This window comes from Epinephelus lanceolatus, chromosome 10, assembly GCF_041903045.1.
Source record: "Epinephelus lanceolatus isolate andai-2023 chromosome 10, ASM4190304v1, whole genome shotgun sequence".
Taxonomy (NCBI): domain Eukaryota; kingdom Metazoa; phylum Chordata; class Actinopteri; order Perciformes; family Serranidae; genus Epinephelus; species Epinephelus lanceolatus.
Window position 1 is genome coordinate 31,611,285 of NC_135743.1, and position 15,274 is coordinate 31,626,558.

At 41.7% G+C, this 15,274-nt stretch overlaps 1 protein-coding gene across 1 annotated transcript in view; it reads right to left on the minus strand.

The window, feature by feature from the left end:
* Positions 1–707: 707 nt before the first annotated feature.
* The window catches only part of zhx2a (zinc fingers and homeoboxes 2a), a 33,647-nt gene continuing 19,080 nt past the window's right edge, over positions 708–15,274 (minus strand). Inside the window, exons 2-13 of the mRNA XM_033640377.2 lie at positions 13,323–13,856; positions 12,298–13,011; positions 11,243–11,455; positions 10,235–10,489; positions 9,839–10,054; positions 9,587–9,671; positions 9,090–9,275; positions 6,882–7,300; positions 4,374–4,626; positions 4,082–4,241; positions 3,627–3,746; positions 708–2,150 (exon numbers count right to left, since the gene is read on the minus strand). Of these exons, the coding sequence (XP_033496268.2) occupies positions 3,629–3,746; positions 4,082–4,241; positions 4,374–4,626; positions 6,882–7,300; positions 9,090–9,275; positions 9,587–9,671; positions 9,839–10,054; positions 10,235–10,489; positions 11,243–11,455; positions 12,298–13,011; positions 13,323–13,421 (2,718 nt within the window). The 5' untranslated portion in view covers positions 13,422–13,856 and the 3' untranslated portion in view covers positions 708–2,150; positions 3,627–3,628. The remainder of the gene's footprint in view (positions 2,151–3,626; positions 3,747–4,081; positions 4,242–4,373; positions 4,627–6,881; positions 7,301–9,089; positions 9,276–9,586; positions 9,672–9,838; positions 10,055–10,234; positions 10,490–11,242; positions 11,456–12,297; positions 13,012–13,322; positions 13,857–15,274) is intronic.

Below are 15,274 nucleotides of genomic sequence, written 5' to 3' on the forward strand. Positions count from 1 at the left end.
TATGAAAGAAAGTGCCACACAAACTTGTCTGATTGACCTCCGTTAGCCTGGGTGCCACCTGGAGGAGCACACTTCAAACGTGTCACACCAATATGTTTCCCGACTAACACATGGTGAGCTAAAATAATTGGAGCAGCTGAAGCCGTTGATTAAAACCATCACTACAAATATGCAAAAACACCTGTCAGGTTCGACCAAACCCAGATATACAGGTGGAAAAAATTTTAAGTGACGTTACAAGCCAGTGCACAGTCGCCAGCAAAAGTGAATGCCAACCCCAGATTCACTTTCATTTGGCAATTCGCCTCACTATACTTGTGTTTTTTGGGTGCTAAGTCTCTTGGATCCCTGCTGCTTATGGTCTGGCACCAGGTTGTTACCTTTTCATAAAGCCCTGACCTCACCTGAGTGCTGGGGGGGTACACACCCATAAATGTCCTGAATACAGAGAATAAGAAAATATGAACAGAGGGCAGAGTCTCTGCAGAAAAATACACAGCCACACATGATGATCAAGAAGGATTACATCTGTGAGTCTATCCACTGTTTTTGAGTAAATCCTTCATAGTATATCTTTAACTAAGCACTGAGATTCTGTCAAACTTGAAATACACAAATTCATTTTGTTCTGAGGTAAATGAGCAATCTTAATCTCTGTACCTTGTCCAGGTTTTTGATGCATGCAGTTTACACTGGAAGACCGAGACTTTTACAGTTGGTTGTGTATTTATTGAGTTACAGCAGACTTAAAGTAGAAAATGAAAAATGCAAGCGGTTTTCCATTCTAGCCAACCAAATGTACAGTATCCCAGATACTTGTCTGAACAGGAAACTAAAGCAGCAGCAGCAGACATTCAGCCAGCAGATAGCCATACACCTGCTGTTCAAACCAGGGTTAAATGACAGTTCAACTCAACTTTTTTTTTTTTTTTGTTGCACAAATATTGCGAGCGCTTGCAATCTGACCAGTAAAATCACAGATGTCCCTTTAAATCATTTTTGAAAATGAGTTTTAAAAAAAAAAATCGTTGAAGCACATGCAAGAAGTACATGACAGCTTTGGCTGTTGTGACGTTCCAAATGCTTTTTGCTGTTTTTCAGAAAATCGTTTCTCTCTCTAACTCGCAAACCACCGTTTTCAGGTGTTCTGAACTGACTGTACAGAAATCAACTAAAAACCAATCCAGCTTTGAACAGGAGGACCTTCCACAAGAGGTGTGTTCACAGATCACAGGAGCTTCAGTTATTTCATCATGTGTGAAACACTTTCACCAGAACGTTCTTGACAAGCTCAGTCAAGGATATATCAAGTTGGGTTTTTTTCAAACAAAGAAGTGATGAGCAGAAATCATCGTCACCAGTCTGTAGTGTATCCAGCTCTGAGGCAAATGTCAGATAAGAGAGCAGAAAAGGCAGCATGGTGCGATCAAACAGACACTCCGCTCTTGTCTCTATGTGATTAATCATATCTATGTCGTGTTGTGTGTTCAGATTGCCCAAAACACTGTTGCACCGTCTAACTGCCACTCGAGCACTTCTAAGTGATTTCCACCTCCATCAGTGTATTTCTATGAGTGCAAGTCGAAGTGACGCTGCAGGAGAAAAGGAAAAGCTTCCTAACAGTTTGAGATGATGAGCCTAGCATGTAAATATCTATCACTACCACAGGGATATATGCAAGTGCCATCAAAGACTACTCATAATGAGCAGGTCTGATTTTCAAAAAAATAGGACTGATTATCAGCGAATAACAGACTATCATACACTTTGATCTTAAAACGACGACGACAAGAAAACATTCCAGGTTTCGGGGCACCAGTCACGACTTTTTTTTAAAAAAATGTAACAAAACTTGCCCTCCCAGTAAAACTGTACAAACTTTTTTTTTGTAATACAGAAAAATATTTACAAGGGTGCTTCTTAAAATAAAAAAAGTGTAGTAGTAAGAACAATGCATCAAGTCCAGCTTTGGCACTCCTCTTAATGTCAGCATCTGCACCGCACATCAGTCAGTGTTTTAACAGTGGAACTCCAACGTCCCCGGTGCTTTGTGATGACATCACAGGCAGACAGTTACATCACTGGTTCCACATTCAGTCATCTTGAGTCAGCCGCATGACGGTTGGTGACTCAGCAGTCAATGACTCGACCTGGAACAGAATTGGACAGAAACAAGGACTATGAAATAAACATGGGCTCACTGTTCAAGGTAAAAATCACTGTTCTCCCTCTCCTGCATTCAAAGGAAATATAGTTCAGTGTTATATTAGTTTTACTTATTAAGCCTGGAGGGGATTGTGCGTTTGGTCGTGTGTGGGCGCATGTGTGTGTGTGTGTATGTGTGTGTGTGTGTGAGGGTGTGTGTTGGACCAATCAGCCTCCTATTTTGTGTGCACATTTATGACTTAATGCTCAGGGATCTCTTGTGGTTGCAGTGGTGCACAAATGTTGAAAAACTTGTTTTATTAACTGTTTTATACCAACATTGACTGCTGACTCCTCACTCCTCAGAACCGGCCAATAGGGGCTGCAAGATTTCCGCAAATCGTCTTAACTTAGAACAAGACCTGCCGTTTTTTCAGGCCACATTTTAGTCGTCATCATGGCTCAAAAACTCACATCCATAGAAAAGTTTGGTCTCATTTTGAGAGTGAGCAGATTAATTCCATACTCAATATATTACGTTCCACTAAAGTTTGACACGATATGAGATGAATAAACCACCATTTTTGCTGTCTTTGCTGCCATCTTGGCTGTAAGGAAGCTGGTAGGGACAATTCCACCAGGCAGAGCTTTCCACGGTCTGGCTGTCATGGCTGCAACCTGGTTTTGTTCTATCCACCACGTGGCGTCATACCACACCTGGAGTGATTCAGGAGTGGATCATTCTGCCTGCCCGACTTTGTAGACTTGTAAATTTTTGTTGATTTGGTCTTTTTTTTTTTTTTTTTTTTGTCATTTGCACTTCTACTATAAGTAGGCAGGCTATGTAGTTAAATGGTTTCTTTTTTGTCTGTTTTGGGCAAGGCAAGTTTATTTAAATGAAACATTGTTTCCAGAGTATGATTTGAACATATGCTGGCTTGGTTGTGATGGTCACTGAGAAATTCAGAAATACTGAACAGCTAAATAATGGTTTTATATATGGAGTAAAGACAAAACTTTACTGGATAAAATAATAAAATAACAAGTATAACCCAATTGCACCCTTGGTTCTGCCTTCCTGTGACAATAACGCTGTGTGTGTGTGTGTCTCTACATCTTTGATGCTAATGATGGTGTGGGTCCAAATATCATCCTGCCATCCCAGCATGCCATCTTTTTTGAAGGGCCAATCGGAGGTAATTACACCCTAATAACTTCCTGGGTAGCTGGAGACTGCAGCTGTGGAATCTTAAAGGAACAGATCACCATTTATTTATCTGTTTACTCAAGCCAAGTCCCACAAATCAACATCAATCCATTACAGACTTTAAAATTGGACTAATCAATATCTTCTCATCATAATAGGAGCATGTATGATGTGGAAAGAGCTGCTCCAGTGTATTATTACTTTCTGCAGCTTTTCTCCGTTTCTAATCAGATACTAATTTTCTTTAGGAGGATATTTCACCAGTTCAACCTACCATCAACCAGTGACCCTCCCTGGTTGCTCCAAGGTCGGAACTTCAGTGTCTGTTGCCAGCCTCTGTCTTTCCACTCCCGCTTCACTCTCCTCCCCCACCGCCATAGTCACCTTTACCCACCTGGCAAGAGAACAAACAAAGTTTAAACACAAACAGACTCCTTCTAGGAGCAAGAATCAAACATCAAAGAAATATTTTCATCTGCATACTGAATGCTTCAGTGAAAAATGTCCTAAACCATGCATGAATATCTGGTTGATGCAACAAATAAGTGCAAAGAATAATTCAGCATCCACAACTTGTCCATACAGTGCTGTATTTTTAGATTGTTCTCACAAAAACCCTAAAATAACTCCTCAGATATCCCTTGAAAAAGCCGGTCTTTTTGTCTGTATAACATCTAACACAAGAAAATAAATATAGGATAAAAGATCTGTCTCCCTCTCTCCACCCACCTCCCTTTGTCAGCAGCACCAGAGCTGGTCTGGTCTGGTCTGGTCCGGCTCAGGTCGGTCACACTGTGGGCCAATCTGTCAGTCAACCACTGGACTTTGTCTTGGTCGGACAGCTTTGAGTGCTCTGTAGCAGCTGCTGTGTTCTCACCAGCCTCCTCCACTGCATCAACGGTGGTAGAATTAGAATGTGCACGACAACAGAGAAAACACAGTCAAAAAAGGGTATAGAATTTACAACGTAATTTTAAGAAAGAAAAGTATTCTCTACTCCATCTTCTTTTCCTGCACTCACCTTTCACAGCTTTGACGTCCAAGGAAACACTCTGGTTTTTCTCAGAGCTCTGGCCGTTCTGTTCCTGGCCTGCTTTCTGCTGCTCTGCAAGGTTTTGGTTTTGGAAACTTTCCATCCAGTCCAGAGTTTCGCCATTCTTCAGCGCTGAGCGGTGGTCCTTGAACCAGCGGACAATGTCAGTGCGTCCCAGGCTTGTTTGCACCTCGAGCTGGCTGTACTCCTCAGGAGATGGCCACTGAGTCCGACAGAACATCTGTCAAGACAGATAATGTTAACAAATATATTAAATCCATCCACTGTTTCATAATAAAAACGCTTTATAGGGCCGGGGTAATAAACAAAGCTATGGATTCAATGATCAGGGAAAGTAAAAAATAGGTTGTGCCTCACTTTTCTATTAATATCATGTCTTTGACACCTCCTACCAGAACTCATGATTAATAGATACACGTATAGGTGATCAACAAAATGAGATGTAAAGTGTACAATTTCTTAATAACTGTTTTAGCTCATGAATGCCTTGGTTTTAGGGTTTGTAAACACACTCATCAGCTAAAGTGAAAGTAAACTCCAGACTCACTCTCGTTTGATGTGTCGCCTCACTATATTTGTGTTTTTTTTTATGCTGTGTCTCTTGGAAACCTGCTGCTTACAGTCTGGCGCCTGATCACTACTTTTTTATAAAGCCCTGACCTGTGCCAAGCTTTCCCCAAGAACAGGTATCATAACAGAGGGTTAGCTGACACTTACTTGAAGGCAGTTGTGGGTACACGCCCATAAACATTCCCAACACAGAAAATAAGAGGAAAATGAAAAACATACAGGCAGAGGACAGAGTCTCTGCAGTTCAATACACCACCACAAACTTATAGTGGGTCACAAGGGATGATTTTGGAATATGTTGCATTGTTTATCTTCCAAGGATCTGGATACTTTCTCTACCACTGAACTGAACTAAACAAAGATGGTGAACATGGTAAACAGTTAACCTGCTTAACATCAACATGTTATCATTATCCTCAGGGTGTCTGCACTTACCAGACAATTAAATCATTAAATCTTCTTTTTCAAATCTTCTTATTGAAGCAGGTAAGTGAACTTAAGCAGTATATACAGTATGTAGTCTTGTGCAGCAGTGGGTTTTATGTAGGAATATGGTTATTACAGTGAGTTAGGTTAACCTACAATTTGCCAACAGGCAAGTGCAAGTATAAAGTAAAAAGACAATATTTACATTTATAAATTTAAGACTACATTATTATTAAGACTACTATTTAAGACTTTGAAAGGTCCTGTAGACACCCTGGTCATTGTGAGCGTGTTAGCATGCCGTTGTTAGCATTTAGCTCAAAGCGCTGCTGTATCTAAGTGCAACCCAACAGAGTTGCTAGCATGGCTTTAGACTGTTAAGGCCTTTTCACACTGGGGTCGTTTTTATTTTCATGCAATAAATTCACATGTTAATATATTTCTTTCAAAGTGCTTCTGTCATGAGTACTTTCACATAAAATACTAGCATTATAAAGCAAAAAGACAATTTTCTTAGGGACAAGGTAGATTTTTCTGAGCTTCTAGGGCTGCAAATAAAGGCATCGACCACTCCTGTTGTGTGGAAGACATCATGCCAATAGGAATAGTTTAGTTCTTATTCATCACTCCTCTGCTGTGTAAAGGCCTTTAGTTATGTTTAAAAGTGCTTTATGGCATTTTCTCCTACGTAGATAACATTTTGTTTATGGATACACAATGTGATTACAACAGTTGTAAACAGTTGCCTCATTTACTTACATTAGCTTTGCTGCAGTGTGTCAAAGCTTGCCAGATTCTCTCCAGCAGTTAAAAGCATCACAGGGGCTCACAGGAGTGTGGTTGACTCCATTTTCAACAATTCAGCTGAGAATCATATTTAACATCCTACACATCTACCTTTATGTGCTATGTGGGTTTGGGCGATGAGATAAATACATTGGATGCTGCTGACAGGCTGATAGACTCTTTTTAAATTAGCGAGCAGTAGTTGAAATAATTTTTTAACTGGCAGCCTGCATCTGCGTTACAGAGAATAAAAGAGTTCTGCTGTCGTACGAGAGACATCTCATGGATATATGTTCCATTTATAGGTTTTGTGATCCTATGGGATACTGCAGTTTTCTAGGCACAACACTAATCCAGCTCCTTCTCTTTAGTTTGTCAGATCTGACCTTGTAGTCACCTGCTGTCTTATCTCATTTCTAATATTGATGTATCAGTAAATCTTATCATGCAGTGTCAATCACAGTTTTTACTCAAGCACCACCACAGCACCTTCTCAAGATGAATCAATTTTACACGTCGTCTCACTTTAGATTGTACTTAAAAAGATTCCATCTCATCAATTAATCTCTTTTAAGTCACAACTCATTTACGTCCTGATATCATCTTTGTTATAGCTTGCATTACAGTTTTAACTTGTGTCATATTCTAATACATTGTCATCTAATCAGCGTTGACGCCGACATGTTTTCTTACCTCTTTGAGCAGGGTGAGGGAGCGGCTGGAAATGGGAGCCGGGCTCGTGGAGGCTGACAGGATGGGAGGATGGGGAGAAGAGGAGGACGATGAAGTGAGGATGGGAGGTGACGCCGACGAGGAGAGGGCTGGTGGATGAGGGGAGGAGGCTGCGAGCACAGGAGGGGAGGATGAGGAGGAGGAGGAGGAGGAAGAAGAGGAGAGGACAGGTGGATGAGGGGAGGAGCGCAGAGGTTTCCCGCTGTGCTCTCGATGTGAGGCCCCGTTCAGCAGCACCCCCGGCCGCTCCGCTCTGTCCTCTGCGCTCTTTGAAGACATACTGAGTAAAGCCTTCTCCATGTTGTCCCTCAGCGCCCTGCGCTCCGAAAACCAGCAGTCCACCTCCGTCTTGGACAGCCTGGTCTCCTGGGCCAGCTGGTCTGCAGCAGGACAGAGTTCAGTGGATCAGATGAGCTGCATTACCTCTGAGCGGACAGTTTTTTTGGAACCTGGGAATTCAGTCTCTCTCCAGGGGACTTAAAATGGGCTCACTAAAAACATTTATACTATTCCTGTCTGCAGGAACCCACCAGAGACGGGCCTGCAGCTCCTTTGGGGTGAAAGAAAATTAAGTCACATGCTGTGAGCTAGTATAAATAGAAGAAAACACCACTGGACTTCTTTAAGTAAGTTCAGCATCTGAGTTACAGAGTGAGGATTTTGACAAGAACACAACCAACTGCTCAGCTGACCATCTGACTCTCACCCAATTTATCCTCCTTCAGTCAGTAAGTTTTATAATGAGTACTTTAACAGTTCTGTAACATTTTTTTCTCTCAGAAACTTCACAATGTAAACTGATCCTAAAAATAGATGTAACTGGCAAGACAATCTCGTGCTTCATTAGCGAACAACCTGCAGGATGGCTGACTTGTGTTTCTGCAGGCAAAAACGTGTATAATGTGCTCACATCAAGCATCCACATTTTCCACGAGGAAATGAGCAAGAAAACAACTGTGTTGTTGTTTGAATCTATAAATGCACTCAGTAAATGGCAGTGTTTATTACAACATTTAGAAATTCTGTAAATGAAAAGGATAATGTTTAAAGGTATTGTGTTTTTCATTTGAGAAGTTAAACTGCTGGACACAAGATGTCTTCTTCCTCACCACTGTGAAATCAGTCAAGTCTAAATATATTTTTGGGTAAATAGGGGCATTAATGCTTGTCCCTTCCTCCATCTATCTTCCTTATGTTATATATTATGAATCAAAGTAAGAATGAGCTAACACCAAGACATAACTCTGTGCATCCAAAAGATATGTGATTTAAAGGGTAAGTTTGGTACTGTCTAAGCTGGACTCATTTTCCCATGTTTTTGTGTCTAGGTGACTAATGGGAACAACAAATTGGTCCAGTATTGAGACCTGTTGTAGCCAGCAGTGGTGAAAGAGGCTGCAATGTAACCACTCAAGGCATATTTGCACATCCACTGAAGTGCTTGTTTTTGTCACAGACAGAGTCAGATTGTTATTTAAAGTGTTTTACAACATCTAGAAAGGATCCCTACAGAGCTATTCCATTATATTAAAGAGTAAGATCCTTTTTATTTAACCACAAGGCACCCAAATCATCACTGGAAAAGCCACCAGACACTATTTAAATAAACACTGATTTTATCATCATGAAACCCACTTAATTCAAAGTGACAGAAATAAAATAAAACTCACAAAAACCATCCTGGTTTGTCTGTCCACTGTTCCAACAATCATCAGTTCTAATTTGGTTAAAATAAATCCTTACTTCACCCCGTTAGATGTGAAAAAATGCTGTTTCTATATAAAAACACTGTCAATTCAGATAAAGTTTGGTGGTTTGGTGATGGCCATTTCAAGATTGTTTCTGGTTTAACAAAAAGGATCTTACTCTGTAACAAAAAGTCTATTACTGTAGGGATCATTTCCATAATGTTGTCACTTATAGTAACACTCTCAGCCTGAGTCGGTGGTAGAAACAAGCACTTTTAGTAGATGTATAATGACGGTGCAATTATTCCAAGTGGTTATGTTGAAGCCTATTTCGTCACTGCCGGCTGCAGTGCTCTCGCTCAATACTGGACGATTTAAAAAATTGTTGTTCCTATTAGTCACAAATAGGGTCCAAGTTGTAAAATATCCACCATTCCCTTTGCATTCATGTGTTTGTGAGAGGGTTGGTAGACGGCGTTACCTAGCGCTGCCTCGGTTGGAGTGCCGCTTCTCTGAAAACTCTCCTCCAGCGCCTTCAGCTGTTCTGATGACTTCCCTTTCACCCTCTCCAGCAGGGGAAACTGACTGGGGACTGCTTTCTTTACAGGACTGTCTTTGGGTGCTGGTGTCACCTCTGCTTTCACCAGCACTGGAGGTGGAGGAACGCCTTAAACAGAGACACAGACAGAGAGAGTTAAGGACCAACAATATGTTAGCGACTTTTCAAAAGACGGGTAATTGATATTACTAAACGACGCAGCATAAACAGTAGTTAAAAAATCATTATCAGCTGATTACAGAAGACGATTAAGCACAACTGGCTTTCTCAGTATATTTGTTTTTTAAAGGCTTAGCAATTAAAATGCACCTCTGAGATGCAAAATTAGCTTGTTTAAAACCCGCGGAAAGATGTGCGGTTAATCACAGTCAGAGTGTTTTGTCATTTAAGATGTGTGGCACTGATATAAAACCACATACCTTTGAGATTAAGGAGCCTCTGTTCACTGAACCATTTCTTTATCTCTCCTCTGGACAGCCCGGTGGTCTCTATCAGCCTGTAGATCTATCACATGACAGAATACAACAGAAAATGAAACACTTAGTGTGTTCATCAATGACAGTGGTGTGTTAAAAAAAACAAAAGCAGCTACAATGCCAAAATTCATTCACATTTATTTAGACCTCCTAAGGCACGGCACAAGAAATGTCATTTCACTCACTTATTCTTACCTCATCTTCCTCGGGGAAAGGACACTGTGTGTAGCTGGACCTCAGCACTGTTAGCTGCTCAGCTGTTTTGTTGGGGTCGACTGTGAAACTCAGCACTTTGGATGACGCCAGCTTGGATGTGGCCATGGGTGCCGAGATGGTTTGAATGATGGAGGGTCGTTTACTCTCTGTGGCGATCACTGGGGAGGCCAGGGGTCGTTTAAGCGACTGTGCCACCTGTGGCAAATGTGGTGGAAACTTTGCTTACCTTAAATCAAGTCTGTCAGATTAAATCAAGCATGTCACTCGCATCCATATTTTTGTATTTTTCTTTAATATCTGACCCACAGTTTGATTTAGCTCTTAACTTGTTTGTGTTCTTGTGTCTGTGCAAGGTAACATTTCTGCCTGTTATACCTGGTTAGCCACGGTGAGTGCCAGCGGTGCACAAGTGACAGTGGAGCCGTTAGCGACAGGAGTCAGCACAAGGCTCGTCTGCCCCAGGAGGTGACAGGGGAGGGGCTGCAAGACAGAGGCTGCTGACTGCATGGCTTTGGAGGCTGCAGACTGGTTGGTGGACGATTGGGAGTTGAGCTGAGGAGCAACCACGGTGAAGGTCTGAGGCATAGAGGAGATGGTACCGTTGAACATTTTCTTCCTGGCTTCTTCCACCTGTCAGAAAAGGAAAGCACTTGTTAAGGAGGGTTTCATTTTTGCTTAACTTTACTGTTGAATTCATAAGATAAGAGAAGATAAACTTTATTGATCCCACACTTGGGAAATTCATGTCACAGCAACTTAAAGCACAGACAGAAAATGGAGAGTGACAATGTATACTGAAGATGTATATACAGTGTGTATATATATATATATATATATATATATATATATATATATATATATATACATACATACATACATACATACATACGTGCATACCTTTTTCTGGATTAAAAATAGATAAAAAATTCATCACCAGAAATAAGAAATTACACTTTCATCTGACAGGTCTATAAGACTGCTGGTTGTTAGTTTGCTGATGTAAAGTGAAATGAAAAGTGAGACTGATGCAAACTATAACAACACAGATCAGTCTTCAAACAAAAGCTCATGACCTGATCAAAGCTTATTACAACAATCAGTGCACTTGTTCTTTGAGCTGTGACTTACTTTAGAGTGATCGAACATGGGGCATTTCATAGCCAACTTAAAATGGTAATCATTGTCAGCACTTGGAATCTGAATGCAAGCTGATTGAGAGCATTTCAAATGCAAGGAGCTAGAAGATTTTAGACTTTGGGAAACCACGTGATACCTTAGCTGGGCTTCTGAGCTGTGAAAAAGACCTGATAAAAAAACACTAAACCTCACGAGGGACAACAGTTGAAAGAGTGCCACAGATATTATCATTACTATAATTCCTACCTCCTCAGGTGACCAGCTGATGCCCTGTTTGAGCCTCTGTGTGGTGAACCAGACTTTGATTTGCTCCTCTGGATGTTTTGAGGCTGCGGTGAGCCAGGAGAGCTCAGCCTGGGTTGGGTAGGGGAACTTGTTAAAGGAAGAGATGAGTGTCAGGTTATCGTCCAGCGAGGGGTTGTATTTGGTGGTGTTGAGGGGCACTGCGATCTTCGGCACCTGTACAGATACAGTAAGCAATGGTGACTTGATGGCTGTTTTTAATCCTCCAATGATGGCTTCAAGTCCTGTTTTCAGTTCTTTTGTTCACACAAGAACATACAATTAAGCATGGTGCATATTAAAATCAAAATTAAAATTTCCTTAAAACTAATGAATAATGTATAATTAGTAACTTCATTCTCTTTAAATGTATTAAATTGTATACTCGTCTTAGCAATTACTTTGAATTAATCAATTGAAGTGCACCAATATAACACCGCATCTTGTTTCCTTATAATTAGCACTTAATTAAATTGGTTTTTTTCCCAGGAAACTTCCAGGAAATGAGTAGGAAATTACAGACCCATAAAATCAAGACATTACCAGCAAAACATTAAAATGTTAATTTGACAAACAACTTCTCCACTTTTAAAAGCTAAATTTCGATGCAGTGCCAGAATTTGAAGAAATACTTTAAAATTTCAGTTTTCTTTTCAAGGGTGAGAAGATTGTCTCATGTCTGTAGGCCAAATGTGTCGCCAGAGCCATGAGACAGCTAGCTTAGCTTAGCATAAAGACTGAAGGTAGGGGGAAACAAGTAGCTTGGTTCTGTCCGGGTTAGGTTAAAAACATCCACTAACACATCTAAAGCTCATTTATCACATTATGAGAATGAGCTCAGCGCCCACTGACTGCAGCTTTATCTGATGTACAGACACGGGAGTGGTGCTGACTTTCTCAACTACCTTTTGGCAGGAAGGTAAATAAGTGTATTTCCCAAAATGTCAAACTATTCCTTTAACTGTAGAGGAATAGTACATATAAAAAAATGAGCATCGTTCCTCCACTGTGTGTCCTACCTGAGTATAGTTTAGAGGCCGCTGTAGGGAAGGCATGATGTGAGAAAGGCCTTCTGCTTTGAGTAGAGTCGACTCAGGGATGATGACCGTCCCGTTCACATTGACTGCTGTGATTGGTTTCTTGGACAGATCGGGGGTCAGCTTACCCAAATCTGTCCGTTTAATATCTGACAACATTATTTTTGGTTTACCGATCTTGACTGTGGAGGGTTTGCTGAGTGGCGGTGAGCCCAGTTCGTCCCCTTTGCCGGAAATGGCACTGGAAGTGTTGTAAATGACTGCATTGTTACTGCACCCCTCTATTGTCTGTTCCAAGATTGTCTGATTGTTCATTTTGATGCGTTTGAATTTAAAGTTGCTCTCCCCTGGGTGACACCTCTCGTTGTGTTCCGTCAGGGTGTCGAACTTCTTTGTGTTGAAGTTGCAGACGGCACACAGATACAGGGGATTGAGGATGACGTTAGGGTGGTTGGCGTCGACGTGTTCTTTGAAAGTGTTGAGGTTCTGCGTGGAGAAGGGGCAGTATTTACACTCATAGCCCCCCTGCTGTCTGCGCTGAGGCTTGGAAAGGTCTGGTGGCTCGGTTGCTGGTTTGTCTGGAGCCGTGGGAGTTTCCGAGGCCTTGCCCATCAGGTCCAACTCCACAGAGGGCTCTGCCTCTGTTGACAGATCTGTTTCCATAGGTCCCTCCTCTGTGTAATTCTCCGTTGTTCTCTAGAAGATGGCAGTTTTCAGAAATAAAAAGACACTTTACAAGAAATGGCATTTTTTAATACTGTATATTCCCTGTACAAAAACACACATTAATATATCAGATGTGTGTTTGCATCATCTCATAGATTTATGAATTAAATCTTTCTGAAATCTACACATCCACTGAAATACACAGAATCACAAGAAAATGTATCCTAGAGAAGAAAAAGATTAGGATGATTACTAGGAAGTATGAACCCTTATTTAATTAGCCCATCCTATTTAAGAAAAGCCAGCTGCTTCTGGTATACTAAGGCATACTGAGAGTATACCTCCATGTCATGTGACTCCTCTTCATCATCATCCAGCTCCACCATGGTCTGCTCTGGCCGGATCATTAAGGGAGTGGAGGCCTTCCGTCGACTGGACATGATGATGGATCCTGGGTTTGTCTAGGTGGACAGCTGCCCTCACTTGGTGCCTTTGCTGGGCCAGTGATGATATCAAGGAGGCCGAGGTGCCCAGGATGCAGGACTACTGTCACAGAGTGGTGGGTGGATAAACAATCTCAGGCGGCGAAGAATAGCCAGGGGGCCTGGCTTATACTAGAAGCCTGATACAGGCCCAGGCTCTCTTTTCGGAGAAGTAGCGAGCACAGGACAGTTTCTGGGATGGAAGTGAGCAGCTAAGGAGTCTGAAGAACAGTGGTCCCCTGGGGGAAGATTAGTGGCTGGAGCGAGCGGAGAGCAGAGGAAGGTGAAGGTCTGGTAAAGATGGGACTGTTGTAGCGTAGAGTAGGCCGGGCTCGCTGACAGTGTCAGCTCCAGTGCTGGCAGACCTCCTGGAACTGCATGACAGGATGCTACCTGGATAAAAGAAAGACAAGACAGAACACAGATTACTATGACAACTAGACCAACATTTTTATTTGGGCCTTCTTTTGTTTACAAAGCCTTATTTTACCTTCATGTCCTCTACTTCTGCTAGCTATTGCCTCATTTCCTCTGCATAGTTTGGCTCTACACCACTCAGCTCAACTCATTTTTGGTACCATGTCCTTTACACTATTTTTTTTCCACTAGGGAGAGAACCCCCTCAGTGTAGGTGGCATTTTCCACTCATCATCATAACGACGACACTTAAAACTGCCACAGCATCATTTTCAATGCGACACCCACTGAATCCTTTCATCAGCAACCAAACAGAGGGATGTCTGCACTTCGTCAATTGTACAGCGTAGTGTACAGTTTTATTTTTTAAAAATCTGGTTCGAGTGAACAAAAAAAAACTGCTGTCACTGTAGAGTGCCCCAGGAATGAGTCCCAAAAACCCAGATATGAGTTAGCTTTTTGCACTCTTGGCTTCCTCATCTTGAAGTCAGTGGGATTTTTGAATGAGCTTTTGGGTTAGGTCCCAGAAATAATGCCTGTGGTTAACACAAGCTTAAGAGACTTTCATGTTTTGTTCTATTACAAACGAGGAAGCGCGCACATCCAAAAATAAAGATTGGGTGCTGGACAAAAAAGTCAAAACGTGTAGGATAAAGGAAAAGAAGTCCGCACACCAAAAAAGCTCCAATGCAAATAAAATTGAATTAAATCACTTCATGGATGGGTGACGTTTCGGGCACAAGGTCTGAGGAAGGGCCTTGTGCCCTTTTGTGCCTCTGAGTAAGCGTTGCATTAGGCAACAAACAGGCTGGTTTGAGCGTGTCAAGAAAGGCAACATGCTGCGTTATTTAAGCTCAGCGGTGTCCCGTGTGGATCTGCAGCGAGCCACAACCCAAAAATGGTAGGGGAGTCAAAACAGTCAGCCGGCTGGCTAGAATGGCTCATAGTGAAGAAGGTCAAAGGAAGCTGACAAACAAACAGATGGACTACAGGTTGTTGATCGCCTCACCAGTACAACACTGGTGCTGCAAAGAAAAGAGAAGCCAACGCCTTTTACAACAAACTAATTGCAGTGGGCTGAGGAGCAATCACTGGACACTGGAGGTCTGAAGAAGCACTACCTCACTTAATGAGTATTTGTTGTTTCATGCTGATGGAGGGAGGGAGTGGTGTGTTGAGAAATCCAGACACATACAACCCCACAACTTTACGCAAAGTGTTGTTATCTCAGACTATATGACACATTTTCAAATGAATCATGAAACCTTGAGGAGGAAGTGGCAGACGTGTTGGAGAAGAGACAATACATAAGTTACTGTTAATGCAATGTAGAGCTGAAATGCTTGGTTGATTTTTTTTTTTTTTAAAAGCCAACAACTTTGATATCTGCATAA